This window comes from Anguilla rostrata, chromosome 8 (genome assembly GCF_018555375.3).
Source record: "Anguilla rostrata isolate EN2019 chromosome 8, ASM1855537v3, whole genome shotgun sequence".
In the NCBI taxonomy this organism is placed as follows: Eukaryota; Metazoa; Chordata; class Actinopteri; order Anguilliformes; family Anguillidae; genus Anguilla; species Anguilla rostrata.
In genome coordinates this window covers 33,179,292-33,196,485 of record NC_057940.1, presented here as the reverse complement: position 1 = coordinate 33,196,485, position 17,194 = coordinate 33,179,292, and the positions used below count along the sequence as shown (strand labels likewise).

Genomic DNA, 17,194 nt, shown 5'->3' with positions numbered 1-17,194 from the left:
GACCCAAAAGTATATTTTGTGGAAAACGTTATAATATTTAAACATTTTGTTATTCAATTGTTTTGTCGTTTCATAGACCCACTTGTTCACTGGTGCAATTTGCATTAAGTGGCATAATGCACCATTTTGGCATGTATTTTTTTTGTTGTTTTGCTTTGCAGAGCCGGAAATCCTTGCTCATTACTCCCTTGAGGTTACTGTATCCTGAATAGTCATCACTGGGTTGCTTTCCTGGAAGGTTATTGTAAACTTTGACTATTCTGAATGAGAGCTTTAAGATGAAATTTGAGACATTTATGCATATCGGAACTTGATGTTTGTTTTTTTTTTTGTTTGTTTTTTTTTTTTTTAGATCAGATGCCCTTGTGTGTTTTTGTAGACACTCACAGATTACTCCCCAATTATTAAGAAATGTTTTTTCCCCCACTGTGGAAGAATTGCTAAAATGTGTTGGGTCAGTTGATACTGCTGTCCTTGGATTTGCCGTGGTGTTACCCTGCTGAAGTGTGGCTGTGCGCAGCGACTGATACCAGTCGTAAATCCGTCCTCGCGCCCCTGGTTGACCCTCACTGTGACCCAGATTTTGGCAGGACCTGCAGTATCTGTAGCACTGATCTGCTGTCTGTCCTTTACGCACGTCTGTGTGTTTGTCCACGGTGCAAAATGGGTTAGGGGGCAAATGGAATTCCAGGTTAATCCCCACGCTTCCTTTTGAGCCGTCCCTCCCATAATCCCCCTCTGCACGCGTGTAATGCGCTCAGGCTTCCTGTCGTACGAGCGCGCGCTGCGGGTTTACGAGCGTTGGCGCTGTCCGTCCCATAGTTCCCCAGGTCTGCGGAACAGGGCACAGCAAAAGCGCCTTGCCCTGTGTGGGTGGGGGTTTCGGTGCCCCGGGTAACCAAGGCGACCGGTATTGGCTCTGGGTCTTTGAGGGGGGGACAAACGGGGGGTCCAGGAATTAGAGAGGGGGGGGGATTAAAAGCAATCGCGGACAAAGCTTAGTCCTGCGTAAATCCAGGCAGGACAACTGTTTGCCCGTCTTAGAGGTCCTAGAACGCCCCTCTCTCTCGGCACGGACACCACGACGGCGGTGGCGGCGGTAAATCTCGGGGACAAAACGCCCGCACGGAATCTCAAAGAGCCCGGCCCGCCTCTGAAAGGCGGCGAGGAGGCGGGGTGGTTGCCTGGCACCCGAGGCCCCCTTTTCGCAGCGGAGGGTTTCGGGAGGGCGACATCGGGGGGGGAAGGGACCGGATTGGCCGGCGTTCACACGCTAGCGTCGCGCTAGTCGGCGAGGTCGGTCCCGCTCGGAGGTCCGCGGATCGCGTTTCCGCGGCGCGGAGCAGGAGACCATGACGCTGGTGGCGGACCTCCACAGCTGGCAGTTTGCGCAGGCGGGGTCGGCCCTCATCCAGCTGCCAGGTACCGTGATTGGTCGGTGTGGCCCTCGGGCTCGTAGAGTCGTGCCGGGCAGAACTGCTTTTACACAGGTCTTCAGGTTTCACACCATGTCAGGAAGCTCTCTGTGGAAGGAGGTAGGTTTCAGGAGCTACAGAGGTTAGCGAAATGCCATCGCTTGTACTTCTGTGTTTCTAGTTCTCTATTCTCGCCCCTCAGCCAGTGTGTGCGGTTTGAAACGGTGTGCTTTAATAGCTCTGTTCGTGTTCAGTCACTGTAGAGTGTGCTCTACATCTCGAGGTGTCACTGGTACCGGCGTCGTGCGACTCTGCAGGTGCAGCGAGTCTTTAGTGCATCTTTCCTTAAGCGCAGAATCTTCACACGAGGTTTATTTCTCGTCGGGCCGATGTTGACACTTTTATGGAGGTAGCCCATCCCTCTTCCACTTCAGCGGCACCGTCCTTTCCCCCGTCCTGTCGTCTGCAGCGAAGATGAAGGGCTGTGCTGATGTGGAGGGCGTACAGCCTGTGTAAACTGGAGAGTTTCACTGTGTTTTATTTCTAGTGTAGCCCAACTCCTGCGTGTCCGTGTCCGTGTGTGTGTGGTTCCATTGTTCGGCCGGCATCCCCGGATCTCCATCGTAGTGAACGCAGATGAGTCCCTTTCTCAGTGTGAGCTTGTGGGCACCGAGCGAAGGGTTAAAGGAAATGAAGGCCGTTTGTGGAGAGTGGGAGTGGAGAGTGGGTGGTTGTGGTGGGTGGGGGGGCTGGGGGCGGCCGTGGGGACTGGGGATGGAGCAGGGAGGGGGGTGTGCTGTCTGCGTCGTGACAGAGGCTGCAGCGTGTGAGATCATCTCTCGCAGCGCCGCAGCGGGTTTTTTAACGCGCTCGGCCGCCCGCGCCATCGCCCGTGGGAGCGGTCGTAAAAGTCCCCTCTGCCCGGCGCAGCGGCCCTCGGCTGGCACGGTCCAGGGGAGGCGGGGCCGGGGGCGGAGCCTGCGCTGAGAGATGTGTGGGCAGCGAGCAGACCGATTTCAGGGCTGGTTGTCAACGGAGAGCCCGAAGTGAGCAGGAGAAATGCTAGTGGAGAGAGAGAAGAATGGATAGAGATGAGGTGGTAGGATTACTGCGGAGGCGGGCGCGGGGGCTGTGTGTGTACTGTGTGTGTGTGTGTGTGTACTGTGTGTGTGTGTGCTTGCGTGTGTGTGTACTGTGTGTGTGTGTGTGCGTGTGCATGCATCCCTGCAGCAAAACTAAGTTTGGCATAACTCCAAGTGGCCATTTAGGCTTCCTTTAAAACCGAAGCGTGCATTTAAAATGAAACGGTTATTACCAGCACGTCTGCGAGCTTTCGCAGGAAGTGGAAGGAGAGCCCATTAACGCCGTGATTAGTGTCTGTAATATTCGGCCGAGTCGCGTTAGGCGGAGGAGAACGAGCAGGTTATAGCACCGCCTGCTGCACTTTAAAAATCTCCGGACCTGGATATAGCAGGTTTTTTGTGGACTTTTTTTCCCCCCCTTGCCACGATGAATGTTCCAAGACAGCATGCGAAAAATGAGCCTCAGTTTGAATCGCGCTTTAGAAACGCAGTTTGTCTGCACAGATCACCAGACTGGTTATAACGGGGGCCATTTGGGCTCACTGCAGTCACTGGAGTGCACACGTTATGTTTGGTTATGTTATTTAGATGTTCCTTTTTTTTCAGTCGTACCTTGATAGAGAGGCAGACAGGGACAGTAGTTCAGAGTCTGAATTTAACTCAGTGCTGGTTCCCAGTGCTGTTTGGTTTGGCTCAGAGAAAGCAGGCGTGATGTCATTCGTGAGCAGCATTTTAAAGGCAGTTTATTCCCTAATCCGTACAGTGCGGCACGGTTGTGGGCGGGATTAGTCGTCCACCGGAGGTTGACCCTCGTAGCGCACGCGAGGAACGCGTCCGGCGGCCCGTGTCGGAGCGCGCCCACAGCGACCCGCCCAGAATAGCGGTTGGCGGCCCTGGCTGGGACCCGTCCTCCTTTTGATGCCTCGTGCAGTCGCACACGCGGGTTCCCGAAACGGAGAAAGTAGCTCAGAGCGGGTCCGCGGGGAGCCGCTACATTTAGACCCAGCCGGGCGGAGGAGGAGGAGGAGGAGGAGGGGGGAAGAGAACTGATGAAACGAAACGGCTGATATTGCAGCGACAGGCCGGTGAAGGCTCCGGAACTTTCCACCTTGAGCGCTGTTGGAAACGGGGCCTTGCAGCCGGAGCTCAGGCCCGTTCTGCAGAGGCGGGGGGAGGGGCTGGTCGTGATGGAGGATGGGGGCTGTAGTCTCTCCGGCTCCCTTGTCCCTGCTTCCTGTTGTGGAAGGGGGCCGGAGAGACTACAACCCCCATCCTCCATCACGAGCCATACGCCCATCCTCATTGGAACATTCTGCAGCATGGCTGCCTGCCGGGGAGCACTCCCCCAACTGCCCGCGGACCCGCGAAGTGCGGGACTGACAGCCAGCGCAGTGGCGAGAATATCAGCGCAGGACTGAGCACACCTGCCACAGGAGAGGAGCGATTTTGCTGAAGGGTGTGATTTTTAAGACCCTTTCATCTCAGCTGAGCTCTTAAGCTTCGCTCACTTCTTATCCCTCATCTTAATGCCTTTTTACGCCCCTCAGGACCGAATGCACTCTGCTTTCTTTACTGAACGAGATCACTCGCCCCCAGCACTGAAATGGGAACCGGAACCACGACCGAGCGGAAGGACCTATTTCTGGTTCCTGCGACCGCTCCCTGCGCTATTGTTTCTGTGGGCCGAGACAGCCACGGGTACGAGACCGCCGTCCATTGCGCGGATCCGGTCTGCCTCGGTACTCGGCGTCCTCGTGAACATGGAAGCGTGGTACGCCACGCCCGCGCGGTCTCTGCACCAGGGCCCCGCGGGCGCCATCACACACGGCTCTCCCGCCATCGCGCGGCGGGATTATCGCGGACGATAGCTGAGCGAATGACGGCGTAAGATTCTCGTTCGGCGTGCGAGGGTCGGCTGCCTCCGCGTGAGGCCCGGCGGGTTCTCATCAGCAGAAGGACCCGGTGACGCCAACACGTCCGCTCCTGAAACCCATCTCTGCCCTTAGCCCTGACCTCTCCAACCGCACAGGGGTACAGGAGTATTAACCAGTGATATATTTGACATGTGAGAGGAAAGTCCCCATAAAATAAGTCTGTTTGACACACATTAGCTCATTATAACCCCCATGTTAACCCTGTCTAAATCATAACTCTTTAAGGAGTTTGTTGACGTCACCCAGCAAATGAGCAAATGGCCATTTATGACGTCTTCTGTTCTCTGTGCTCATCTCGCTGCCTTTCTGACCGTTTGCCCGCACCACAGTGTGGAGGTTTCGTAGAAGGGCATCTCGCCCGTGGACGGGGGGGGGTACGCTCAGCTTTTCTGAGCGGTGCTGATGCCTGGCACCTCCCACTCATCTGCGACGAGGCTTCCTGTCTGCGAGCCGCCATGCTGTCGCGGGGGCGAGCCAGGGCAGGGATCTTTCACCGCGCGCCCCTCCGTCACCTGCTGAGAGACGTCTATCACAGAACCCGCTGCCTGCAGGCCGCCTGCGGTCCCACCTCTGTCATGCTGTCATTTCCAGGGTTTCATTTCCATGTTCCTGAACACGGAGGAGTCACGGGTGGGGTTTTTGGGTTATTTTTTTTGCTAGCTTATAGGGAGTATAGAGGAGGAGGAGTACTGTATCCACTTAAGTTGTTTGAGCCACTCTGTACAGGCTAACTGAGGGGGGTGGGGGATCAACATGGCCGACAGGAAACAGGCTGTTTCCCTTTACCCCTGTGTGTTTTTCATACGAACCCGTGTTCGCATCCTCCTCCGTGTGCGCAGATGTGTATGTTTGGAGATTATCCGTCTGTCTCCCGCCACGCGCCGTCCGCGCGGTCGCATCGGCGCGGCCTGCACATGCCCAGACCGAGGCTCGCCGTTTCCTCTCGGGAAGCAGGGCGACAGTGAAGCAGCTGGCTCTGCTCGAGCCGACGGTAGCACACGCACGCGCTCCGCCCGTTTACGGCCCGCCGCCGCCGCCGCCGTCTTTATGGCGTTTGGAACGTTAGCGGTTTGGTTTTACCGCGGTCCACCGGAGACGTACCCGCAGCCCGTGTGAAGACAGGCGGGACTCGTTCACTCTGCAGTGAAACCCACCTGCGCTCATCGCACCGGGCTTCGCGCTCTCGCCCCCCGTCTGTTCCTGAAAGCGGGGGAGGGGAAATAAACGGGGGAGGGGAAATAAACGGGGGGCGGGGGCGGCGTAGCGTGGGCTGTGTTTCAGGGGAGAAGATGTATGGGAAAGGTGATGTCATCTTCTCGCCCCTGCGCAGTCTGGATCACTCTCAGAAGGGCAGTTGGGAAACCGCTCTCGCGGTGTTGTTTTTGAATCGCTGTCACTGCGCTGGTTCACTATTTTTTTCCTGAACTGAATTGAGCTGGATGTTTCGCCGCTCATAATGCTGTGCTTTTTAAAATTCTTTGTCTGCTAATCAATATTTATTCAGTACAGTGGTATCTGTTTAGCATCTGTAGTAATTGCCTTTGTGAGTGCCGTTTGACATGGGAAATCATAGCCTTGTTTACATGTATACTATAAAACCATATTAGTGGTTAAACTTCTGTTTGCGCAATAATTTAACATTGAAACAGCCGAAGGGAACTTTCCTGATGTTAGGCTGATGCCAGCTTAATTTTCAAGTAAAATTACCTGAGATGATTCTGACATAATTCAGTCACAACCCTCTGCCTTCATTACTTGGTACTAATGTATATATTTTTGTAAGAGATCGTACTGATGTAAATGGTAAATGGACTGCATTTATATAGCGCTTTTATCCAAAGCGCTTTACAATTGATGCCTCTCATTCGCCAGAGCAGTTAGGGGTTAGGGGTTAGGTGTCTTGCTCAAGGACACTTCGACACTCCCAGGGCGGGGTTTGAACCGGCAACCCTCCGACTGCCAGACAATCGGTCTTACCTCCTGAGCTATGTCGCCTGAGCTATGATGTGACTGTGATTGCGATGGCAGGCTGAGCTGACCACGACCAGCACACAGCCCTGACCCACTTTTACTGGGAGGAGGCTGTGCTGTTCGCCACGGTTCACAAAGGGAACTCGGGCTGCCGCGAGCGGTGCATTCTGGGAAACGGGCAGTGCTTAACGGCTCGTGTCTAATGCCGCAGAAGTTGTAAACAGGAGCTGCGCGTTGTCTGTGTTGTGATTCAAACTGTCTCTCTCTCTCTCTCTCTCGAGGTAACTCCTGAATAGGAGCTGCCACAAGTGTGGAGACACGGTTCGTTCCGGAAGTCCGTGAGCCACTTGGATTCTCTGTGGATCTGTAATACCGCAGAGATCACGAGGCTTAGAGTCTCATCTAAAGTGAAATGAGCACAGCCTTGTGTTGAATCATGGAGTTCAAGGTTGAAGGTTTGAATCCTAGATGCAGTGTTGCATTAGAACTGCATCTGCAACTGACCATTGGTGTAAGAATCATATGTGAAGTGTAGTAGTTATACGTGGGCCATGGATAAGAAAATAGATAGTTGAATGAACTTATGTGCATGTGTGCGTATACGTTTGTATGCGTGTGTTTGGTTTCCAGTCGTGACCGAGTGTTGGGCGGTGGAGGAGTGTGTAATGCAGTGTGTGTTCCTTCCCAGCGACCCTAACTGCAGTGTAGGCTGAAGTGCAGCTAGGAGGCTGCAGAGATGCCGCTTTGGTTTGAGTTCCTCAGCTAAAGGGACACCGCCACACTGCCGCCAAACGAGTCTGTGGAGCTGGAGCTCTGAGCCGCCGCTGAAAAGCACAGGCCTCTTCTGCACAGGCCTCTTCTGCGCAGGCCTCTTCTGCGCAGGCCTCTTCTGCGCAGGCCTCTTCTGCGCAGGCCTCTTCTGCGCAGGCCTCTTCTGCGCAGGCCTCTTCTGCGCAGGCCTCTTCTGTGACCCATTTATGAAGGTAATCTTTCACCTTCCCACCAAGTGGCCAAATGCCCCAGAACAGAGAGGCCCAGCAGTGGCGACAGCCTCCATCTCCAACTCCACACTTAAACCGGATTGGTATTAAACACAGATTGTTACCCAAATTAGCGTGGTTCGCCAGGCATAACGCCTAGGCCAGGCAGCGGTGTGTTTTGGTGCTTGTGGCCTCTCCCCTTGGTCCCCTGGTTGGCGCTGCCGTTGACCTGTGGCTACGGCAGAGCAGAAGGACGCTCTCAGCGATATGGCCTGTGGACCGATGGGGCGGCACTGGGAGCTGACGGGGGCGGGGGGCGCGGTGGGCGCGGTGAAGGACAGGCCGCTGGCTCATGTCCGACCCATTCCTCTGGAGGGCAGAGCAGAGGGGCGAGGCAGGCGGGGTTGGGGGGATGTTACCGGGTCAGCAGGGGGCGTGCCGATGCTTCCTCCAATGTCAGGGGTGCGGTAGGGGGGTGGAAAAGGATTTTGCGGCAGCTGTTGCAGCTCCACGGACCCGTCAGCTGTCTCCACCAGCGGCCATTTCTCATTCTGACACCGCTGCATTTTTACCCCCCCCTTATCCTGCTGGTCACCAGAAAGTCCGTCGCTCGCCGTTAGCTTTCAGAAGGCTTTGGCGGACACGCCCTGAATCAGGACTCGGCCTGGTTACGATTAACCGCGGTCAACGGCCGCTTGACCGCTAGGACCCCGAGCGCGTTGGTGGTGACCGCTGGCTGTGTGCATTCGCTCAGGGGGGGGGGAGGACCCGTGTCGCGCGCGGAGACTAGCGCGCAGGCAGCAGGCTTTTAATAGGCTGCGAACGCCTCTTCATCGGAGGTGAAAATTGTAAATTGGGTCACGGCGTCACGCTTTCCCCCGGCCCGGCTCCGGAGCGCCGCGCGCGGAGCGGTGGTGTTTACACGAGGCCCCGCGCACTTGAGCGGAGCGGACCGCGGGGCGACCGTTGAGAGACGTGGCCGCATTCCTCTTCCTCTGGAATTCCTGTGGAATTCCGCTGGCCTGATTTCCGCTCCGCTCTCGGCCCCGCCCCGCACCCCCCCCCCCCGCCCCCACCCCCTCGCCCCTCGCCCCCGCCCCCACCGAATGGCTGTGCTCCACCCACCACAGACGACAGGCACGTAGTCAGCTGGAGCTCTGGCCTTCAGACTGTGCCTGCCGCTCTCTGGCAGTACCGTGCAGAGCCATCCAACGGCCGGGCCCTGTTACCTCACCCTCCCGCACGAGGGGTCCTGCCAGGCCTGCCCTGCTCGTGCCTGAACAAAAAAAAAAAAAAAACTGCCTGAAGCTGAAACGGTAGTAGGCAGTTTACCCCAAATGACTTGATGCAGTGTGATGGGAAGTCAGGCTTGACTAGTGCTGAGTCCGTCAGAAGTATAATGAAATCAATAACAGGGTAGTGAGCCATGCACAGGTTTGATCTCTCTAAGCAGCCAGCGCCTTCAACCTCCCTCTGCCAAACCCCCCCCCAAAATCTCCTCAACCCCTCCCTCTGTGACCCCACCAAGTGTCTGTTACCCTTCCCTTAGCTGCCTCCCCCTCCTCTCCATGTGTCTTTAGTTAGCCCCTTCTGCTCTGACCCCAACAACTGAGCAGCTGAACTTGTGCGAAGCTTGTTTTTGTCCACGGGTCAAACCCCAAACACTTTTCTTCTAACCCTTCCTGTAAACCCACTTGAAAGCGCTTGGAGGACTGGCTGGGCTAGTGGTTTGCAACCACTTCAGATGAATACTAATTGAGTTGAGGGTTCCACCCGAGGCTGTAATCTGGGTATTTTCTCGTCTGAACTGGTTATGACCCTTAAATCCCCTGTTGTGCGAACGGAGGGTTTGTGATTAACTGCCATTGTCCAAAGAGGATCAGGAATAGAACGGGGCTTTCCTCCAGTTACATTTTCCCATTTGCACTCGCACAGTGTGCATGTTCCTAAACTGACATGTCTTAATAGTAATGTCTTAGTTTAAAAAAAAAAAAACATGATATACTTTGTCATGGATGATATATAGTATGTTTATCAAGCAGTTTATTTGCCTTAATTGATATAATGGTTTATTATTATTTTCAACCCAATAAATGAACAGTTCTCCCCGTGATTGCTTCAGATCGTTCATCTGCGACCGAACATAACAGCCCGGGAGACCGGGAAAAGCGGTTTGATATGGAAATCCCTGCTCGCCTCCCTTTGGGGAGAAAAGGGGGAGAGAAAGCACTTTTCCCCCTCTCCCCAGCCTCAGCAGGTGCTGGAGAGATTTAGCAGCTCATTAGCATGTCCATAAATATTCACACAATGCTAAACCGAGGGTTGGTCGCGACAAACTGCCTCCTGGCCGGAATTAATTAGCCAGGAACAGAGGCTGGCTTTGATACAGTCGCAGCCTTGTGCTCAGAGGATCGTAGGCTGCCCGGCTAACACGGAACGTTCCGGCAGCGCTGCGACAGCCGTGTCATGAGGCAGCAGCGTGATAGCTGTACTGGCTCCGTTTTTCGCCTGCTGATTGGATGCAATGGCTTGGCACTGTTATAGTTCCATAAATAATGTAGTACCCCCCCCCCCCCCCCCCCCCCCCCTTCCACTTTTCTGAAGGTTTTGTGCCAGTATCTATCGCCTCTATCCTGGAGTTCAGGGCTTTATAAAGACAGGATAGTGGCCACAATATGTGATGTAGTATTTAATAGCATTTATTGTTTATGCTCTGTAAGGCCTGTTTGAATCCATGTTCCACACAGAAAGGGCAGAGTGTATTAGACACAGGAAATGGGGAAGGGAAAACGCCAGTCGTGTTTATTTTCTTAAATGACTCATTAAAATTGTTTGCACCGTGCTCATATGGCGAATCACGGAGCTTCGGCACGTTCCCGTCCTTCCGAGTGACGTCGCGGATTCCTTCAGCGGCAGAAAGGAACAGGCAGCGAGCCGCGTTTGAGGCCCAAGCATGACTCAAACACTGTACGGGGTTCCTTCTTTTACCTTTGGTCCTTGGCCCCGCTAAAACCACCACGTTGAAAATACGAAATAATCCGTTTATTAAGTAATAACGGCTTTACAGTACAGTAGGTTTATCAAGCACCTTACCTGTGTATTATGAGCAGTGCATCTTAGGTTGATTAATTATCATGAACAAATTATGCTGTGGCTGAATTCTGCTCCTAAAGCCTGCAAAGTCGAAGAGCAATATGGTTCAGTATTTTAATTGTGCCGTTATTTCTTCAGTATGGACAGTGAAATTGTTCATCGTCACGTTGTCTTCCCTTTTGCTATATCCTGTGTGGGCGAAAAAAATCCCTCTGCCCACTGAGGACTACGATGGTAATTTGTGACTTGCGTTAATCGGCAGCTGCTCTAGAAGCCTGCTATCTGGAGCTCTCCCGAAAGCGCTGTTGCGCGAGCGCGTGAGGACCGGCTCCGTGATGCACAGCGCAGTTTACTCTCCGTTTGCTCTCCCTCTCTCCCTTTCCTCACGGCCGTCGGCTCTCTCACTTTCCTCCTCCGAAAACCCCCGCGGACTCGCCGTGATACACGCGCGCGCACACGCGTGCTCAGCATTACATCACCCCGACTCCGCCAGCGAGGTCTTGACTGCTCTTGCTGCAGTCTCCCCCACGCATTAGCCCCATAACACCCCAAGGGTACATCTCCCGTCTCCACCGCCGCGAGACACTGTTTCCCGGAGATATACCGCTGTTTTCATAGCTCTTTCGTTCCTGCTGTGGAAGCTGTGAGCTACATGACCGTCCAGCAGGTTCCCCCAGCGTAGCCTACGCAGCAGCTAGGACCCGGGCTGCAGAGTTCTACTGCAGAGATTGGCTGGCTGCTTTGAGCTCGCCGGAACCGACGGAAAATGTTGATAGATTTCGCACTCTAGTTAGTGGCTTGAGAAATGCATCGGGCTGCGTGCGGATTAATGTCGGAGTAGTTCAACGGTCAGCCGCGGCTCGTTTCGGAGGATGAAATCCGATTTACGAGCCGGTCTCCCTCACGAAAGGCTGTAATTACAATCCGCGTTTGATCTGTAATTCTTTGAAATGGAAATAGCCCGGTGCGTTGCTGCATGCTGCTTATACGCTTTACAAATTGCCAACAGACTTTCTTTAGGTTATGGGTTATTTTACATCTGGTGATTTCATTTGAAAGAGTTTAAAATGCCTGAAACATCGATGCATAATATTTTGACATACTTAGAGCCAATAGTGTTGTTTATATGTTTTATAATCTTGCAAGAATAATCGATGAAGTGCCTTACAGACTAAATGATGGATAATTATTTTTGCATTCATATGATGCCTGACTGGAAATCCACAATAACAAAACTTACATGTACCTATTTAAAGGAAAGGACAAGGCCTACAACCGCCTATTGTGTGCAGTATGCCTGATAAAGGCCCACTATGTGAAGTAATTGGTTGGCGTACAAACGGACAGTGGGGTTGTTCTGAACCTGACAGTTCTCATTAACCAGGGAGGCGTGAGGCGGGGAGTGTCTGCACCGTCCAGACAATGGCCATAAAAAGGACAGAGAGAGAGAAAGAGAGAGAGTGAGAGAGCACGAGGGAGAGAGAAAGCAGGGACCATGAGGGAGAGAGCAGGGACCAGGAGAGAGAGAGCAGGGACCAGGAGAGAGAGAGCAGGGGGCAGGAGAGAGAGAGAGAGAGGGCATGGGGCAGGGAGGAGAAAGGAAAGGAGAAGGGGAGAGAGGTATATCGGCAGGCTTGGCTGCCACCTTTAGCCTCACCAGTTGCTGGTGTGGAATACTGCAGTGAAGACTGTTATCCAGCCAGGACAGTGACCTCATCTCTCCTGCACAGAGCCATGCAGGGAGAGCATTATGAAAATTGCCAATTAATATCCGTTCCAAGCACGTGGGTGGGGGGGCCGTAAATTTTTTACTTTCTTCATAAAAGTATCTGCCTTCGAGTTCCAAGAGTTCCAAGCTAATGCGGAAGCCATTAATCACATCCTTTACTGAGGGGACCATGACTCAAAATGATCCAGTAGGTTTTATTAGGTACAATCAGGGACGGTCTAAAATTGTTTGGTGCAGGTGTTGGAATTTATGTGCGCTGGGCTAGGAGTTGAGAGAGAGAGAGAGAACACGAGGGACGCGGGGCTTCGTACAGCAGCTGCAGTGCGAGAGAGAGAGAGAGAGAGAGAGAGAGACTGTTCACGCGCTCTCTCTACCTGAGACACAGCTGGCTGCGATTCGTGAATACATTTCATTTCCCCCCCTTTCTGTCCCTGGAGGAAATTACACGCTTCGGTTTCCGTCCCGGAACCCGCGTCTTTTGTGTCAGTCTCATTATCCTCGGGAACGTCTGCCGAACGTGGAAGCGCTCGTCGGTCGCTGGAACCCCGCGCGCGAAGCGGTCTCTGCCTGGCGGGTGACGGCGGGGGTGGAAGCCGGAGGCCGCGGTTAGCCGCGGTTCGGTTCGAAAGGCTCGTTCTCTGAGGCCCGTCGGTGCAGAATACTCAATTGACGTGGAAAACCTTACAAGATGTAATGGCACACGTTTTAAATTCAAGTTCTGTCGTAAGTGAGATTCCATGGAGCGTTGAGACGTTGCTCAGGTGGATTCTCAGGGCGGAACTTTTGCCTGCTGTTTCAGAACTCCGATCTATTCACCGCAGTCTATTTGTGTGTCTGTCTGTCTGTGTCTGTCTGCGTTTGCATCTGTGTGTGAAGAAACAGCCAAATAAAAGGTATTCTGTAAAACCAAGATGCCAGTCATTCCTTTGCATTGACGGTTCTCTCTCTCATTCTGCATTTCCTCCTTCGACAGTTGTGATCACAAGTGGCTCTCTTCCTGTTTGGCATGACCATGAAGGGCTCTATTGTGTATTGTTTCTGGTGCTGTACAGTCAGAGGTGACAGGTAGTGGGAAGAATGGAGTGACACACTTTCAAGCTGAAGCTCAGTCATTGTTCTGGAGCGGCCTTGCTGAACTCTGACCACTCATCTGGCTCGCTGATTCCCTGCCACATGTTGCATGACACCGCTGTGCTAATTAATGTTAGATCTCAAGCAGTTTGAACTTCCTTCAGATGTGCCATAAAGCGTGGAACAATGTGAAATATTCCAGTTCCTCATTTAAGAAATTGAATAATTAAAAAGTTTCATCCCTTTAGTGTGTCTAGATTTTTAGGTTTGGGTTGGCAGATTAGTTAGGCGGTCTGTTGATTGGAAGTTGTGTTGAGTTCAGAAGCTGCACTGCAATGGAAACCATTATTGACACCCTCACACACGTATGTGTCCTTACTGACCCTAGGTATTCTACAGCAACAGCCTGGGGGCAGAATGTTACCCTGTGTGTGTGAGGGCGTGTGAAGGGTCCCCTATGGTGGCGGGTGACACGCAGTACGATAGTTACGGCTGTTATGCAGGTCAAGGAGGTGGTTACTGCCGAGGATCTTTGCCACAGTGTTTACTTTTCTGGGCTGTTTGTTTTTGTTTTTGACGCTTAAGTAACCACACACCGCTGACTTGTTGCAAGACAGGATGTTTTCCACAAGGCTTTAGCAGATCCCTTTTACATGCTGGCTAACTCTAAGTCTCTAACTTCCTGATTAGAAACGGAGGCTTTTTTGTTTCACAAGTTCCCAGATATTTTAACCTTCCACAGTCTCCACAGTCTGGAAGGACGTGGGTTGTATATTGGTCAGTTTTTTTTTTGGTTTTTCCATTAATGGTTAGCTTAGCTTTTTTGTCATATTTTAAATTCCAAAGCACTTAGCTGACAGGACGTTTAATTTGATTGACTCGTACTTTCAGTGCAATTTGGGGTTGAAATGAAAAGCGCTGCCTTCTTTCACACCACGGTTGTTTTCCCTCAGTGGCTCGGGGAGGGAGGGTTTGTTTTTTTTTTGTTTTTTTCCAGTGAACTGAGGAAGTGAAACCTGGGTGCCTGTTGCGTAGCGCGCTCATAAATAAGCGTATAAGGTGAATTAGCGCCCGCTCACTCGCGCTAATGGGTGCAGCGTGGTTTTTATTTGGCGGCTGGAGTGCTGGGGGTTGCGGTGGGCTGCGTGACGGGTGGGGTATAAAGATGGAGGAGGAATACTGTGCGCAGTTCCCTGTCGGGCCTGAGGGAGCGCTAGACTCCATCCTGCAGCTGTCGGAGCTCCCCGTCCCAGACGCTCACGCCATCAGAGATCTTCTTCCAGCGCTAGATATATCACTGCCCACTCTCTTCCGTCTTCAGCGGCATAGGATGTAGTCTGATCTCTACGTGCGTACGGACTGATATGTAATGGCGACTACGCCGGGATTCAGATCTGTTTCGTGGAAAGGCATTTGTTGTGAATCAATTTTTTACTTCTGATACCATGTTCCTTTCTGACAAAAAGCTCCTTTCACTTACTGTACTGCAAAAATATGTAAGATGGTCCTACCAGCAACCCCCCCCCCCCATGCCCTGCAAAAATTTATCAGAAATTGGGTGTGGGAGTGAGCAGTTTCATTAATCTGTAATGAAAAAGGCTTTGCTGTTGTGTAGGCTAGTTCCCAACCGTGTTGTCATTTAGGCTCCTGAGTGGCTCATCCGATAGAGGAACTGAACACGTATGCAGACCAGACACTTCGACCCAGATACCGTATCTCAGGTTCTAGCCTGGGCTACGTCTGTAGCCTGCTATTACTGCAAAGACATGTTTGGCTTTAATCGCATTAGGGGCATGGGTAAACTTAAGGTGCCCAGGGATCCTTATGTTTGTGGTGCATTAGCTTCTTCTTGCAATCCGCTAAGCTACCAGCTGCTGCTACCTCTTTTGTGATTTTGTTCATTGTCTTTCACTACTGTGTGGCCTTTGCGGTAAGTGGTAACTGTGTTTTGTGGGTGCAAGAATTGGAGAAGATGGCACAGGAAATAAAATGTAAATACGTTTTACGGCTTAAGAACCCTGTCAGAACGCCCGTTGGACCGTGGGTTCGCTCGAGCGAGACAAAGCCAATCGATCGCGCTTTATCTAGCTAGCGAGATCAACGCGGCGCAGCGCGTCGTGCGGAAGATACGGAGGAGCTGGGAACGCGTCCTCTTTGGCTGTGATCCAAAGCGTGTGATCACTGAAGTAAACACAGCTTGCCTCTCTTCCCCCAGGGTTTCGCAGGAATGAGGAGATGAAGGCCATGGAGGTGTTGCCTATCCTCAAGGAGAAAGTGGCCTTCTTATCAGGTAAGCCAGCCCCTGCACCCGCTGCACCCCCCCCCCCCCCCGCCCGAGCACACACGAGACGGCCAGCTCTACACAGCCTCTCCCGGGGATGTTCAAAGCTCCTGTCATGTGACCCTCCTCACGCAGCTGGCCTGCTAGCATAAGCCAGCGCTCAACATAACACATAGCACCAGCAATTCTTTTTTCTTTTCCCCCCCCCCGTGCTTGTGGAACCTGTCCCCGGTTTCAGCGCTGGTCCGCACTGGAGAGAGGTCGCTCGCGGTCGAGCCCGAGCGCAAACGAGCGCTCGAGTCTTACGAGTGGCACCTCCAGCTTTTAAAATAAATAAATAAATAAATATTAAAAAATATATTCTTCTGGTGGAATCTTCCCCCTGCTCTCAAGAGCAGCAGGAGTAACATGCAGAGAGAGGTCGCTGGCTCGCTTGTGTGCGCCGCTCCCTTCCTTTCACTTTTCTGAGTCGATAGTTTTCTCCGCAAAAGAAAGCAAGGTTGAGCACTCCGGAGTCCATTACTCTCCGAACACGAGACGGTGACATCGTCATGCGCTCGGTCACGACCGCGGGGATCCGAGCGACGCCGTGTTTTTTTCCGCGCTTCGTTTTCGTTCGCCGGGTTTAATTTCGAGCCCCGCCGCCGCGCTCAAGGTCACGCGGGCGTCAGGAGCTGCGAAAGCCGCGGACTCTCCTCGCGCGCCGTCGCCATGGAGACGGGCTACCGTCATATCTGCGGCCCACGGTTTCACCAGCGCGCAATTACCCAGAAAGCACCGGGGACGCTTAACTGCAGCGGCAGAGCCAGCGGAGAGCGCGAGCTGCCCGGGCGGTTTCGAGGAGTCTAATGCATAATAACGAGGCGGACATTTTTCTTTTTTCCCTCCTTTTTCGCCAGTAGATAAGACGGTGATCCCATTAAGCCCAGACTCCATTACTGAGGCTCAGCGCTTTCCCCACATTGAGAGATCCTGGAGGATATAGAGTGTGTACAGCGCTGATAGTGCGCTACCAGCCTGTTCTTCTTTCTCTGTGTTTGAGAAGTCAGCCCCTGAGGCCCCCTCAGGCCTTTGTGTTTTCATACTGGGGGGGGGGGGCGCACACACACAGAGCCTAAGAGCACACTCGGTCCCCCGGGTAGGAAATTTTCCGAGTTCCTCCAGAGATGAAGTTTGCGGAGTCCTCCGCCCCTCTGAGTAAAACCAGCGGGCTCTCGGTTTTTCCCGCTAAGTGGAACCGGCTTGGCCGAGGCATTCCTGAAGGTTCGCGGGCCCGTCCTGCCCCCCACGCGGGCGTCGGCAGGGGCCTCTGTGATCCAGAACATCCCCCCTTTTCTTTTACGGAAGACCTCTGAAGCCCTGACCGATGGAAATGGTTTGTCACAGGAAGCTCCGGATCAGGTTCGTCTTGCACTCTGCTCATGCTAATGTCTTTAAGTTTGAAGGCAAAGGCTGAACTGCTACCGAAACCAAACAGGCCTTAGTCATGCCTTTTCTCTGTACTGTGGTCATAGCAACGCTGCATGCTCAAGCTTCCTGTGTAAAGGTGATAGCAGGAAGAATACAAATGAGGCTACAGACTACTGGGTGATATGTGAAAGAGAGAGGAAGAGCTTGATGGAGTATGTTTTTCATCAC

General features: G+C 53.0%; 1 protein-coding gene across 3 annotated transcripts in view; it reads left to right on the top strand.

Annotated features, from left to right (window-relative positions):
• trioa (trio Rho guanine nucleotide exchange factor a) overlaps nt 1-17,194 on the top strand; it is a 125,039-nt gene that overhangs the window by 41,701 nt on the left and 66,144 nt on the right. For all 3 annotated transcript variants that reach the window (XM_064347777.1, XM_064347779.1, XM_064347780.1), the window contains exon 3: nt 15,491-15,565. In XM_064347777.1, coding sequence (XP_064203847.1) covers nt 15,491-15,565 — 75 coding nt within the window. The remainder of the gene's footprint in view (nt 1-15,490; nt 15,566-17,194) is intronic.